At 42.3% G+C, this 16570-nt stretch overlaps 1 protein-coding gene across 1 annotated transcript in view; it reads right to left on the reverse strand.

Annotated features, from left to right (window-relative positions):
* Nucleotides 1-16570, reverse strand: part of b4galnt4a (beta-1,4-N-acetyl-galactosaminyl transferase 4a) — a 476874-nt gene that overhangs the window by 167701 nt on the left and 292603 nt on the right. The window contains exons 4-6 of the mRNA XM_045227106.1: nt 14911-15006; nt 14702-14792; nt 12708-12808 (exon numbers count right to left, since the gene is read on the reverse strand). Of these exons, the coding sequence (XP_045083041.1) occupies nt 12708-12808; nt 14702-14792; nt 14911-15006 (288 nt within the window). The remainder of the gene's footprint in view (nt 1-12707; nt 12809-14701; nt 14793-14910; nt 15007-16570) is intronic.

Genomic DNA, 16570 nt, shown 5'->3' on the forward strand with positions numbered 1-16570 from the left:
ACACCTGTCCACACACTCAATCAAACAGACTCCAACCTCTCCACAATGGCCAAGACCAGAGAGCTGTGTAAGGACATCAGGGATAAAATTGTAGACCTGCACAAGGCTGGGATGGGCTACAGGACAATAGGCAAGCAGCTTGGTGAGAAGGCAACAACTGTTAGCGCAATTATTAGAAAATGGAAGAAGTTCAAGATGACGGTCAATCACCCTCGGTCTGGGGCTCCATGCAAGATCTCACCTCGTGGGGCATCAATGATCATGAGGAAGGTGAGGGATCAGCCCAGAACTACACGGCAGGACCTGGTCAATGACCTGAAGAGAGCTGGGACCACAGTCTCAAAGAAAACCAATAGTAGCACACTACGCCATCATGGATTAAAATCCTGCAGCGCACGCAAGGTCCCCCTGCTCAAGCCAGCGCATGTCCAGGCCCGTCTGAAGTTTTCCAATGACCATCTGGATGATCCAGAGGAGGAATGGGAGAAGGTCATGTGGTCTGATGAGACAAAAATAGAGCTTTTTGGTCTAAACTCCACTCGCCGTGTTTGGAGGAAGAAGAAGGATGAGTACAACCCCAAGAACACCATCCCAACCGTGAAGCATGGAGGTGGAAACATCATTCTTTGGGGATGGTTTTCTGCAAAGGGGACAGGATGACTGCACCGTATTGAGGGGAGGATGGATGGGGCCATCTATCGCGAGATCTTGGCCAACAACCTCCTTCCCTCAGTAAGATTATTGAAGATGGGTCGTGGCTGGGTCTTCCAGCATGACAACGACCCAAAACACACAGCCAGGGCAACTAAGGAGTGGCTCCGTAAGAAGCATCTCAAGGTCCTGGAGTGGCCTAGCCAGTCTCCAGACCTGAACCCAATAGAAAATCTTTGGAAGGAGCTGAAAGTCCATATTGCCCAGCGACAGCCCCGAAACCTGAAGGATCTGGAGAAGGTCTGTATGGAGGAGTGGGCCAAAATCCCTGCTGCAGTGTGTGCAAACCTGGTCAAGACCTACAGGAAACGTATGATCTCTGTAATTGCAAACAAAGGTTTCTGTACAAATATTAAGTTCTGCTTTTCTGATGTATCAAATACTTATTTCATGCAATAAAATGCTAATTAATTACTTAAAAATCATACAATGTGATTTTCTGGATTTTTGTTTTAGATTCCGTCTCTCACAGTTGAAGTGTACCTATGATAAAAATTACAGACCTCTACATGCTTTGTAAGTAGGAAAACCTGCAAAATCGGCAGTGTATCAAATACTTGTTCTCCCCACTGTATATTCCCCTTTATTACTTTCCAACCCCACCACCCTTTCCCTAATTGGAGTAAACTAGTGAACAACAATGCTTAGGCCTCTACTTCCAGGTTATACTTACTATATACATTTTATGGACAGAGTCAATTTTACAATAATTATATTTTGTTTGTTTTTTTCTCCTGAACTTCTTCTACTCTCAACCTCTCTAAACATTATCATGATGTCCATCCGGATTGCTTCTATATGCCATATCTTTCTAACTGTGCTCTTTCACAAAAGCTCCCAACCTACAACCTATATACTTATTATGGACACAGTATGCTTACATTATTAGTTATCTTGTTATTAGTTGTTGTTAGTTGTTATTAGTCTCATCCTTCAACTCCATTCAACACCACCCATCTATCTCTTAACACCATCCATATAGGATTTCTCTTTGCCATATATTTTTCAACTGTACTGTGATGTTTTACAAAAGTTCTGAACCTTTCTATTCTCATTGTTTCTACAGATTGTAAATTGAAAATAATTTTTTTTGCTAAAAGTATTATTATATTATTGATCGATTGACTATCACTTTTAAGATCACCCAATAATGCTATCTGCAAGGTTAGCTCCAGGTAAATATTGCAATCCTTTAGCCATTCCTGGACCTGTGTCCAAAAACAAGCTACAAATGGACAGTACCAAAACAAATGATCTAATGATTCTGTCTCTTCGCAGCAAAATCTGCAGAGCTGGGAAGATTGTATCCCCCATATAAATAACATTCTATTGGTAGCAATAATTTTATATAATAATTTAAATTGAAAGATTCTACGTTTTGAATCCGGTGTCGTTTTGCTTATCAGTTCATAAACACTATGCCATGGGATTGGTACTTCAAAAATCTCTTCCCAACTAGTTTGCAATCTATATGCGACGGCTGTCAAACCTTTGGTCCTTAAATGAAACTGGTATACTTTTTTATTTATCACAGTTTTCTTTAACCAATTATGTTCTTTAATCTCCGCCTTCCACTTTCCTCTTCCATTTTTGCGGTAAGGCTGCAATTATTTGGTTGTAATTTTGGGTAGAGCAGACATTTCCATATGTTTTTGTTAGCTGCATGTGCGACATAACTCCACCAGTCCTATCGATGATATCATTTACGAAGATTATACCTTTTTAAAAATTTTGTCAAAAAATAAAGTTTTTTTGTCAATTAGTATATTTGAGTTTAACCACAATATTTGTTGCATTATTTGTTCTGTCGTTTCTGGAGGATTAAATTGAAATTGCAACCAACTTTCTATGGCTTGCTTTAGAAAAAGTGATATTTGGGAGATTATTTCCTTTTCAAATAACTGAAAGTGAGAGGTTGTAATCTAAATAAAGTGAAAAAGGCCATTCTTGAACTTTGGGTGAGACAATCTTACTAATTTGCTAGAGAACCAGTTTGGATTTAAGTATAACTTTTGTATGACTGAAGCTTTTAATGATAGGTCTAATGCTTTAATATGTAATAATTTCTGTCCTCTGAATTCATATTCATTATATAAATAGGCCTGCTTAATGTCTGGCTTGCCGTTCCAAATAAAATTGAATATTTTTTTCTCATATAATTTAAAAAACTGTTTGCTAGGCGTAGGCAATACAATAAGCAAATAGGTAAACTGGGATAATACTAAAGAGTTAATCAGGGTGATTTTTCCACAAATTGACAGGTATTTACCTTTCCATGGTAGCAAGAACTTATCTATTTTTGCTAACTTTCTATTAAAATGTATTGGAGTGAGATCATTTATTTCCTTTGGGATATGTATTCCGAGTATATCCACATCACCATCAGACCATTTTATTGGTAAACTACATGGTAATGTAAATGTTTTATTTTTTAGTGATCCAATACATAATATAGTGCATTTGTCATAATTTGGTTGTAATCCAGAGAGGTTAGAAAATATATCTAGAACCTCTATGAGGCTGTTGAGGGATTCAAGTTGTGGTTTTAAAAGAAAACATGAATGATCAGCGTACAATGACACCTTTGTTTTTAAGCCCTGGATTTCTAATCCCTTGATATTATTGTTGGATCTGATTTTAATAGCTAACATCTCGATGGCCATAATAAATAGATATGCCGATAGTGGACAACCTTGTTTCACTCCTCTTGACAGTTTAAAACTTTCTGAGAAATAGCCATTATTTAATATTTTACACCTTGGGTTACTATACATGATTTTGACCCATTTTATAAGAGATTCTCCAAAATTGAAATGCTCCAGGCATTTACAGTGAGGGAAAAAAGTATTTGATCCCCTGCTGATTTTGTACGTTTGCCCACTTACAAAGACATAATCAGTCTATAATTTTAATGGTAGGTTTATTTGAACAATGAGATACAGAATAACAACCGAAAAATCAAGAAAAACGCATGTCAAAAATGTTATAAATTAATTTGCATTTTAATGAGGGAAATAAGTATTTGACCCCTCTGCAAAACATGACTTAGTACTTGGTGGCAAAACCCTTGTTGGCAATCACAGAGGTCAGATGTTTCTTGTAGTTGACCACCAGGTTTGCACACATCTCAGGAGTGAGTTTGTCCCACTCCTCTTTGCAGATCTTCTCCAAGTCATTAAGGTTTCGAGGCTGACATTTGGCAACTCGAACCTTCAGCTCCCTCCACAGATTTTCTATGGGATTAAGGTTTGGATACTGGCTAGGCCACTCCAGGTCCTTAATGTGCTTCTTCTTGAGCCACTCCTTTGTTGCCTTGGCTGTGTGTTTTGGTACATTGTCATGCTGGAATACCCATCCACAACCCATTTTCAATGCCCTGGCTGAGGGAAGGAGGTTCTCACCCAAGATTTGACGGTACATGGCCCCGTCCATCGTCCCTTTGATGCGGTGAAGTTATCCTGTCCCCTTAGCAGAAAAACATCCCCAAAGCATAATGTTTCCACCTCCATGTTTGACGGTGGGGACGGTGTTCTTGTGGTCATAGGCAGCATTCCTCCTCCTCCAAACACGGCAAGTTGAGTTGATGCCAAAGAGCTCCATTTTGGTCTCATCTGACCACAACACTTTCACCCAGTTCTCCTCTGAAACATTCAGATGTTCATTGGCAAACTTCAGACGGCCCTGTATATGTGCTATCTTGAGCAGGGGGACCTTGCGGGCGCTGCAGGATTTCAGTCCTTCACGTAGTGTGTTACCAATTGTTTTCTTGGTGACAATGGTCCCAGCTGCCTTGAGATCATTGACAAGATCCTCCCGTGTAGTTCTGGGCTGATTCCTCACCGTTCTCATGATCATTGCAACTCCTTGAGGTGAGATCTTGCATGGAGCCCCAGGCCGAGGGAGATTATGTTGTGTTTCTTCCATCTGTTGTCACCTTCTCACCAAGCTGCTTGGCGATGGTCTTGTATCCCATTCCAACCTTGTGTAGGTCTACAATCTTGTCCCTGACATCCTTGGAGAGCTCTTTGGTCTTGGCCATGGTGGAGAGTTTGGAATCTGATTGATTGATTGCTTCTGTGGACAGGTGTCTTTTATACAGGTAACAAGCTGAGATTAGGAGCACTCCCTTTAAGAGTGTGCTCCTAATCTCAGCTCGTTACCTGTATAAAAGACACCTGGGAGCCAGAAATCTTTCTGATTGAGAGGGGGTCAAATACTTATTTCCCTCATTAAAATGCAAATCAATTTATAACATTTTTGACATGCGTTTTTCTGGATATTTTTGTTGTTATTCTGTCTCTCACTGTTTAAATAAACCTACCATTAAAATTATAGACTGATCATTACTTTGTCAGTGGGCAAACGTACAAAATCAGTATATATAAACCCCAGTCGTACTTTATCAAATACCTTTTCGAAGTTTCTACCAGCATGTTAAATGTGCAACCAGAGGGCAAAAAACTCTAGACCACCTTTACTCCACACACAGAGACACGTACAAAGCTCTCCTTCGCACTCCATTTGGCAAATCTGACCATAATTATATCCTCTTGATTCCTGCTTACAAGTAAAAACTAAAGCAGGAAGCACCAGTGACTCGGTCAATAAAAAAGTGGTCAGATGAAGCAGATGCTAAGCTACAGGACTGTTTTGCTAGCACAGACTGGAATATGTTCCGGGATTCTTCCGATGGCATTGAGGAGTACACCACATCAGTCACTGGCTTCATCAATATGTGCATCGATGACGTCGTCCCCACAGTGACTGTACGTACATACCCCAACCAGAAGCAATAGATTACAGGCAACATCCGCACTGAGCTAAAGGATAGAGCTGCCACTTTCAAGGAGCGGGACTCTATCCCGGAAGCTTATAAGAAATCCCGCTATGCCCTCCGACAAACCATCAAACAAGCAAAGCGTCAATACAGGACTAAGATCGAATCATACTACACCGGCTCCGGCGCTCTGTCGGATGTGGCAGGGCTTGCAAACTATTACAGACTACAAAGGGAAGCACAGCCGCGAGCTGCCCAGTGACACGAGCCTACCAGATGAGCTAAATTACTTCTATGCTCGCTTCGAGGCAAGTAATACTGAAACATGCATGAGAGCATCAGCTGTTCCGGACGACTGTGTGATCACGCTCTCTGTAGCCGATGTAGGTAAGACCTTTAAACAGGTCAAAATTCACAAGGCCACAGGACCAGATGGATTACCAGGACATGTACTCCGAGCATGCGCTGACCGACTGTCAAGTGTCTTCACTGACATTTTCAACCTCTCCCTGTCTGAGTCTGTAATACCAACATGTTTCAAGCAGACCACCATAGTCCCTGTGCCAAAGAACACTAAGGTAACCTGCCTAAATGACTTCCGACCCGTAGCACTCACGTCTGTAGCCATGAAGGGCTTTGAAAGGCTGGTCATGGCTCACATCAACACCATTATCCCAGATCCACAGATGATGCAATCTCTATTGCGCTCCACACTGCCCTTTCACACCTGGACAAAAGGAACACCTATGTGAGAATGCTATTCATTGACTATAGCTCAGCGTTCAACACCATAGTGCCCTCAAAGCTCATCACTAAGCTAAGGACCCTGGGACTAAACACCTCCCTCTGCAACTGGATCCTGACGGGCCGCCCCCCAGGCGGTAAGGGTAGGCAACAACACATCTGCCACGCTGATCCTCAACATGGGGGCCCCTCAGGGATGCGTGCTCAGACCCCTCCTGTACTACCTGTTTACTCATGACTGCATGGCCAGGCACGACTCCAACACCATCATTAAGTTTGCCGATGAAACAACAGTAGTAGTCCTGATCACCGACAACAACGAGACAGCCTATAGGGAGGAGGTCAGAGACCTGGCCGTGTGGTGCCAGGACAACAACCTCTCCCTCAATGTGATCAAGACAAAGGAGATGATTGTGGACTACAGGAAAAAGAATAGAAGACCGAGCACGCCCCCATTCTCATTGACGGGGCTGTAGTGGAGCAGGTTGAGAGCTTCAAGTTCCTTGGTGTCCACATCACCAACAAACTAACATGGTCCAAGCACACCAAGACAGTCTTGAAGAGGGCACGACAAAAACCTATTCCCCCTAAGGAGACTGAAAAGATTTGGCATGGGTCCTCAGATCCTCAAAATGTTATACAGCTGTACCATCGAGATTATCCTGACTGGTTGCATCACTGCCTGGTATGGCAACTGCTCGGCCTCCGACCGCAAGGCTTTTAAGAGGGCACACCTGTTAATTGAAATGCATTCCAGGTGACTACCTCATGAAGCTGGTTGAGAGAATGCCAAGAGTGTGCAAAGCTGTCATCAAGGCAAAGGGTGGCTATTTGAAGAATCTCAAATATAAAATATATTTTGATTTGTTTAACACTTTTTCGGTTACTACATGATTCCATATGTGTTATTTCATAGTTTTGATGTCTTCACTATTATTATACAATGTAGAAAATAGTAAAAGTAAAGAAAAACACTTGAATGAGAAGGTGTATCCAAACTTTTGACTGGTACTGTATCCTCAGACTTTTTTCAATATGATGGCTCTTGTTACCTCCAACGCCAGGGAAAAGCGATGGGATTCGCTCCAAATGATGGTAATTTGTTTATGGGTTTCTGGGAAGAAACATTCATTAACCTTTTCACATGTGAGTTCCAAATATCTCTCTAACGGTCGCCCCAGCATGAGTTTTTATATGCGCGTGATGTAAGAATGTTCCAAAATGTGATTGTTTTACTAAAAACAGGACAGTTAACCCGCGCTGCCCTCAAACCAAGACACACGCTGCCTGCGAATTATCTATAGGCTATATTTCAACTTTCTAACAAGTTTTATTTTCTAACAACAGTTTGAATTGATGTGTGTTCATCAAGTCACATAGAAGTAGCCCATTTTACTGTTGTGGACAATTTATGTTTGAGGCTTTACTGAACTGGATGAACTTCTCTCTTTGATGAGAGCCCGAACACCTCCCCAGTGTTTCCCCAGATGAAGTTTTCAGACATTTGCACAGTTTAGCACAGACATTTTCACGCACATTTTCTGTCTGTCTCTCGCATTGCCTTCATTGTTGTTTTCCTTACAAATAATAACTTTGGACATGTGTGCGTTCCAATCAAAGTAAGTGCCTTATTTTCTGTTTATCGTGTTTTCATTTCTACTGGAGCATAATGTATTTACTGTTTTATTCACGTTTTCAAGTACTGGTGACAAATCATGCATTCCGATTCTTGCCTAGATGTGTGTAAAATACTTTTTTGAAGGTTGTACTGATTATGATGAGCTAATGCTAAGCTATTTGCCAGCTATGTGTGGCTCCATGTTTGTTGACATTATACAATGCATTCTAGGTGTCACGTAAATGGCTGTCAGACCAAAGATGTTATAACAAAATGAGGCGAGGGATTGTTCACTCATCTTTCGAGTAAACAGAAGTGAATGAAGGAAAGTGAATGACATACCCCTTTCAACATGCATACTGCAAACAGACCAATTGTCGGATTACTTTAGATTTTTAGAAAGTGTTTTACTCAATTATTTTGATCAATGGTGAGCCCACCCGTGATGTTATGAATTGTTATGCTGTCACCACTTCTGTGAATGTCTGAAAATTGTATCAGAAAATAAACTGGTCACATTCAGGACATATCGTTGTAAGGAATGTGTTTGTGCAAAATGTTTCTGTGAAAAAAACTGTGTTGCCAGCTCAAACGCTGACTGCTCAAATCAAAACTGGACGTTCTAAATAAGCATTCTAATCACTCTGGTTTGAGCGTACGCTGCAGGGACCTGTAGAATGATCACACCCATGTGTGGTGTGCGTCAAAGGGTTAACAAGGCTGTATCTAACCTGTTTCTAATATTGTCCTGTGGCGCCGATATATTCATGCTATTCTGTTAGTCTGGAGGGGCACAGATGACCTGAGTAGATTTATGTTGTATGCCAACTCTACTAATGCCCATCTATCATTTACATAAGAGTATTGCACTTCTTCTGTCAATTTCCTTGACCTCGCTATTTTTAAAGGTGACGTTGATATGCATGAAACAACTATCTTTCGGCAAACCTCTCAATAGGAACACGCTCCTAAGGTATGATTGTAATCATCCTAAGTCTCTAAAACGCAATATTCCTACTGGTCATCAAATGATTTTGAGACTAAAGCTTAAAGAATGAAAAAGAAGTTCCTCGAATGCAGCTACAGTGATAGTCTCCTTAAAATGGCTCATAAGCGAGCACAAGACTGATAAAACTGACCTCCTCACCAAAAAAGACAAACATGAGAAATCTACTAGGGTTTATTTTTCCTGTCTGCAGGGCAGATAAAAAGCATGATCCTCACGTGACCCCTCGCTCAAAGACTTTGCGTCTAACCCTCCCCTGATATGCTTTTCGAGGGGTCGTAAAATCAGTGACCGCGTCATGCACAGTGTGCTCCCGAATCCTGCCCCTGCGCTCTATACCTGGCTCCCAGTGCGGTCATTGTACACATTGCTCCAACTCAGGTAACACAAAAGTATTCTACCACCCACACTCAAGCAAAGAATACAATATAAAATACTTCAAGTTGTAGTACAACACATGTTGTTCACATGCTCAAATGCCCATGTGGGCTTGTTTACATTGGTCAAATTAAGAATAGCTGAACACAAAACAGCTATTCACACCAGAAAATATGGAGTATGCGATCACGCGGCACTACTATGTCTCAGCCTCAACCTCGACATTTTGTTGAATAGATAAAGTTGAACTTTCCTCCAGAGAGGGCAATATTGTGAGGAAAAGTTGACAGAGAGAGGCATTTTGGATCGACTACTTAAATCACGCCGAGCCAAATGGTCTGAATGAATAGCTCTCTTTATTAACTTTTTTGTAAATAAGTTTTTCTTAGTTTATTTCTCTTTCTTTTGTTATTCAAGTGGGAAGTACGTGTAGGAATCTTAAATGATGATATACTCTTGTTTGAATAACCTGTCTAGTTGCTACTACCTACTGACAGTACTGACAAGTTTGATTGACATGATGAGTAGGACACTCCCCTGAGAGGGTATATAGGTGCCTCCCACTCTTTTTCTACGCTGATGAAGGCGATTCATGCCGAGACGTTAGTCTATAGTTTCCAGTTCGGTTATTAAATAAATCATCACAATTTTCGATTTCATTTTCGATTCTTTTTTAAAACAAATGCATTATGAAATAATGACATTAAATTATTTTAGAGCTTTTAATGGAAATTCCAAAACCAAAAATAGTGAACATTCAATTGTTTCTGTCGTTGGTAGACATCAAATGTAAACCAGGGAGAAAACGCACTACCCTCCCCTGTGCTCAATAAAAATCCACACAACCCTCCCTAACCCAAAAAAAATGTTTGACAACCCTCCTCTATTTTGGACCACCCCAGTAAATTCCAATCTGTCCCTAACTTAAATATTGTATTATTATTACCGGGTCTGGCTCTCCACCCAGAACCTGCCCCTCCGCTTGCCCTGCCGAAAGCTGAGCCCGCGGTTTGTGGGGCCGTTTAAAGACCTGAGGAGGGTTAATGAGGTAACGTGCCGTTTGCAACTCCCTGCTGATTACCGCATTAACCCGACTTTTCATGTGTCTCTCCTCAGGCCAGTGGTGCCTGGTCTCTTCGCTGAGGCTTGACCGGGTGATGCCCCGCCTCCTCCTCTGGACATCGAGGGAGATCTGGTGTACTCGGTCCGTGAATCGAGGCATTGGGCGGGACGTCTCCAGTACCTCATCGACTGGGAGGGGTACAGCCCAGAGTAGCCGTGCTGGGTTCCTGCGGTGGACATCCTGGCCACTTCGCTGACCAGAGATTTTCTACGTCACTGACCTGGTCCATTACCACCAACCCCGGACTGTCTTGTCTAATTACGCACAACTGGTTCCCCCTTGTCCTTGTCGATTATTGTCCCGTGTTCGTTGGTCTCGTGAGTACATTGTATTACAATTTACATGCCGAGTAATTGTGCACTTGTTATTATGGGTCCCATCCCGTGTATTATTTAGATGTTTACACCTCACTCTTTTGTTTGGGTTACAGCCCTGTGTTAAATATATATTATTCTACATTGTAGAATAATAGTGAAGACATCAAAACTATGAAATAACACATATGTAATCATGTAGTAACCAAAAAAGTGTTAAACAAATACAAATATATCTTCAAATAGCCCCCCTTTGCCTTGATGACATCTTTGCACACTCTTGGCATTCTCTCAACCAGCTTCAGCTGGAATGCTTTTCCAACAGTCTTGAAGGAGTTCCCACATATGCTGAGCACATTTTGGCTGCTTTTCCTTCACTCTGCCGTCCGACTCATCCCAAACCATCTCAATTGGGTTCAGGCTGGGGGATTGTGGAGGCCTGGTCATCTGATGCAGCACTCCATCACTCTCCTTCTTGGTAAAATAGCCCTTACACAGCCTGGAGGTGTGATGGGTCATTGTCCTGTTGAAAAACAAATGACAGTCCCACTAAACCCAAACCAGATGGGATGACGTATCGCTGCAGAATGCTGTGGTAGCCATGCTGGTTAAGTGTGCATTAAATTCTAAATAAATCACTGACAGTGTTACCAGCAAAGCACCCCCACACCATAACACCTCCTCCTCCATGCTTTACGGTGGGAACTACACATGCGGAGATCATCCGTTCACCCACTCCGCATCTCACAAAGACACGGCGGTTTGAACCAAAAATCTCACATTTGGACTCCAGATCAAAGGACAAATTTCCCCCGGTCTAATGTCCATTGCTTGTGTTTCTTGGCCCAAGCAGGTCTCTTCTTCTTGTCAATGTCCTTTAGTAGTGATTTATTTGCAACAATAAAACCATGAAGGCCTGATTCACACAGTCCACTCTGAACAGTTGATGTTGAGATGTGTCTGTGACGTGAACTCTGTGAAGCATTTATTTGGGCTGCAATTTCTGAGGCTGGTAACTCTAATGAACTTATCCTCTGCAGCAGAGGTAACTCTGGGTCTTCCATTCCTGTGGCGGTCCTCATGATAGCCAGTTTCATCATAGTGCTTGATGGTTTTTGTGACTGCATTTGAAGAAACTTTAAAAGTTCTTGAAATTTTCCGTATTGACTGACCTTCATGTCTTAAAGTAATGATGGACTGTCGTATCTCTTTGCTTATTTGAGCTGTTCTTGCCATAATATGGACTTGGTCTTTTACCAAATAGGGCTATCTTCTGTATACCACACCTACCTTGTCACAACATAACTGATTGGCTCAAACACATTAAGAAGGAAAGAAATTCCCCAAATTAACTTTTAAGAAGGTACACATCTTAATTGAAATGCATTCCAGGTGACTACCTCATTAAGCTGGTTGAGATAATCCAAAGAGTGTGCAAAGCTGTCATCAAGGCAAACGGTGGCTATTTGAAGAATCTTAAATATAAAATATATCTGTTTAACACTTTTTTGTTTACTACATGATTCCGTATGTGTTATTTCATTGTTTTGATGTCTTCACTATTATTCTACAATGTAAAAAAATGTAAAATAAAGAAAAACCCTTGAATGAGTAGGTGTGTCCAAACTTTTGACTGATAGTGTACCTTATGTTGGGTTGAGTAATAAAAACCCTATTACGTATTGCTGTGCCTGTCTGCTATCAGTATACAATGTGACACATCTACACTGACTTGAAGTGGATTTAACAAGTGACATCAATAAGGGATCATCACTTTCACCTGGATTCATAATTTTAAAGAGCAAGTTTTCATAATGTTTTGTACACTCAGTATACTGTACATACACATACATACACACACACAGATGTGTCTTGGTCACTAGATTAATGACTACATTTACATTTACATTTATGTAAATGTTATATCCTAATCTTAATCTGGAAAACTATCCCTTTAAGTGTGAATAGAAACTAAATTAAACAAAAACAATAGAAAACAATAGAATAGAATAGTTTGTGTTTGGTGCAGTCCTTACCTGTCCAACGTAGACCAGTAGTCTGGCATTGAGAGGGCTCTCGTCAGGACTCACCCAGAACTCAGAGTTATCATCTGACGACACCGAAAACTGGAAATCACCTGAGGAATAGAAATACTGTCAAAATGGTCCGGGTGGGTGTGTGTGTGTGTGAGTATGCAGGATGTGCATTACTGGGGTCACACCTAGAGCCAGGCCCCAGCCTTCAGTAACTCTATATAACTTTATATAACACTCTGTCAGTTGCTGTATGGGGATTTGGGGCCTGGTTCTGTAGCTATATTTATACTGCTGACCTCACTAAGAGAGAGAGTGTGTCTGTGTGTGTGTGTGTGTGTGTGTGTGTGTGTGTGTGTGTGTGTGTGTGTGTGTGTGTGTGCGTGTGCACGTGCGTGTGCATGTGTGTAGCAAGGGAGTAGCAGGGACACAAGTACACAGTATACTTCTGCTCTGGAGTTAAAGCTCAGAGGCCAAGACAGGATTGGCCAAAAACCACGAAGACTGATAGAAACAGTACAGCATACAAGAGTGGTTTGATACTATTGGGGTTATGGTGTGTGTTGGGTGACTCTTAAAGGGACATTCCACTCATAAACGGAAAGTAATGTCAAGATGAAACCACGTCCCATGACATCGATAGTGTAGATCCAGCTGTTTGTCTCAATCTCAAATGAATGGAAAAGTTAAGCCGTCTACTTTCTTGTTTTTGGGAAAGTATATTTTCAATTCATTTGGAATAGAGGAATATAGTATGGATTTACACAACTGATGTCATTGGACAAGGTTTCATCTTGACATTAGACAACTTTAGAGGTCTGAAAAAGTCTGGAAAAACGTTCACTACGAGTGAAATGTCCCTTTCAATAATTCTATGGGAGTTATCCATCTAACCTTTTTTGCAGTAGCACTTGAGAGGGTCTGAGAACCTCTGAGAGGGTGCTACTCGGGGAATTTGTCAAAGGCCTCTTAGTGGATGACATTTAGCCCAAGTTGGATTGAGGCACTTGGTAGGGCACCCAGTGAGCTACAGGAGGCCTACGTCACATGGCCTCTCCTGTCATTGCTACGCAGACGACACACAATTCATTTTCTCCTTTCCCCCTTCTGATAACCAGGTGGCGAATCGCATCTCTGCATGTCTGGCAGACATATCAGTGTGGATGTCGGATCACCACCTCAAGCTGAACCTCGGCAAGACGGAGCGGCTCTTCCTCCCGGGGAAGGACTGCCCGCTCCATGATCTCGCCATCACGGTTGACAACTCCTTTGTGTCCTCCTCCCAGAGTGCAAAGAACCTTGGCGTGACCATGGATAACAACCTGTCGTTCTCCGCTAACATCAAAACGGTGACCCGATCCTGCAGGTTCATGCTCTACAACATTCGCAGAGTATGACCCCTACCTTACACAGAAAGCGGCACAGGTCCTAATCCAGGCACTTGTCATCTCCCGTCTGGATTACTGCAACTTGCTGTTGGCTGGGCTCCCTGCCTGTGCCATTAAACCCTTACAACTTATCCAGAACGCTGCAGCCCGTCTGGTGTTCAACCTTCCCAAGTTCTCTCATGTCACCCCGCTCCTCCGCACACTCCACTGGCTTCCAGTTGAGGCTCGCACCCTACTACAAGACAATGGTGCTTGCCTACGGAGCTGTGAGGGGAACGGCACCTCTGTACCTTCAGGCTCTGATCCTACACCCAAACGAGGGCACTACGTTCATCCACCTCTGGCCTGCTAGCCCCCCTACCTCTACGGAAGCACAGTTCCCGCTCAGCCCAGTCAAAGCTATTTGCTGCTCTGGCACCCCAATGGTGGAACAAGCTCCCCAACGACGCGAGGACAGCGGAGTCACTGACCTCCTTCCGGACACACTTGAAACCCTACCTCTTTAAGGAATACCTGGAATAGTATAAAAGTAATCCTTCCAAGGGAACTTAATCTAATGGGACTCAACCTCTAGGGTGTAAGTAGACAGTATGATTAATGGGTACTCACCATCTCTGTACGGGTGGAGGAACCCAAATATTCGGAGGCCGTAGTTCTTCCATTTTGGAGCCACAGCCAGCTTCTTCACCGTAGTTCTCGTCTGGAACGATAGATGTGACCAAACCATAAAATGAAGACCTGAATATGTCTGACGGCTGGACGGACAGACATAGAGAAAGGCAGACAGACGGACAGACAGAGCTCCACAGTATACTCACATGGGGATATAGAGGGAAGTGCAGGTTCTTTCGAAGCTGGGCTACAGACGAGCCACACCAGTCCTCAAACACATGGAGGTTGGCCTGCCCTTTGAACTGTGGATAGAGAGAGACCAGAGAGAGGAAGGAAGTTGTTAAAATATATAATAGCAATACTGTATTGCCACTCAACAGTCACTTTTATCCTGACTTATAGTGCAGTGAGTGTATATATTTTCAGTGTGTGATCCTTGCGGGAACTGAACGGGCTGCATTGGCATGGCAAGCACCACACTCTTACCAACTAAGCACCATAGGTTCCCTTTCTGTTCATATCTGACCATGCTGAGAGAGCTGATAGGGTTGTTAGAAAGTCAAAGTACATCACATCAAATGGTTTGATGATCAAGCCATTACTGTTATTTCTACCGATCTATAATACCATGGATTCTAGCATAGTGATCTCCTCCACTTCCCTCAGGGGCGGGCATCAGAGCATCTGACACTGACAAAATAAGAGAAAATCAGAGCTGAGCCTGAACAGTACGTGTCTAAGACTGCTCGGCAGAAAAATACCAGCCCTAGAGTTTGACATTTGTCTGCATTAGCTAGGCTGCATGGCGGGAAACGGGGGACGCTCCGAGGACAAATAGTTTGGAGAAGACAAATCAGAAGACATAACAGACTCAGAAGGGTTGTTTGTCAACAGAACGTAAGGGGAAATTAAGGGTGACTGGTTTGAGTCACTTGCATACACTGCAGCCTATGGGTAAACAGCAGGGGGTGGTGAAGCACACACACACACACACACACACACACACACACACACACACACACACACACACACACACACACACAAACAGAACACACAGACGCACACATGGACTCACAAACAGACGCACACACATACACAAGCATGTAGACATGTACAGACACACATCCGTTCACGTGCAAACACACACACAAATGCACACATTCACAGCCACATCCCCATACACACACACACAGAAACACACACATACACTAACGTGAGCACACGTATGCACGCACAGACAGACAGACAGAGACAGACAGAGACAGACAGACAGAGACAGACAGAGACAGACAGAGACAGACAGACAGACAGACAGACAGACAGACAGACAGACCCCATACAGAAAAATAATATATTGACATATACAGTATATACATGTATTTCCATATATGTAAATTACAGCTATCAAAATATACAGCACCAGTCAAAAGTTTGGAAACATTACTCATTCCAGGGGTTTTCTTTATTTTTTATATTTTCTACATTATAGAATAATATGAAGAAGTCAAAACTATGAAATAACACATATGGAATCATGTAGTAACCAAAAAAGTATTAAACATTGCATTCTCTCAACCAGCTTCATGAGATAGTCACCTGGAATGCATTTCAATTAACAAGTGTGCTATATTAAAAGTTAATTTGTGGAATTTCTTTCCTTCTTAATGCATTTGAGCCAATCAGTTGTGTTGTGACAAGGTAGGGTGGTATACACAAGATAGCCATATTTGGTAAAAGACCAAGTCCATATTATGGCAAGAACAGCTCAAATAAGCAAAGAGAAACGGCAGTCCATCATTACTTTAAGACATGAAGGTTGGTCAATCCGGAAAATTTCAATAACTTTTTTTCAAGTGCAGTCGCAAA

This window comes from Coregonus clupeaformis, chromosome 19 (genome assembly GCF_020615455.1).
Source record: "Coregonus clupeaformis isolate EN_2021a chromosome 19, ASM2061545v1, whole genome shotgun sequence".
NCBI lineage: Eukaryota > Metazoa > Chordata > Actinopteri > Salmoniformes > Salmonidae > Coregonus > Coregonus clupeaformis.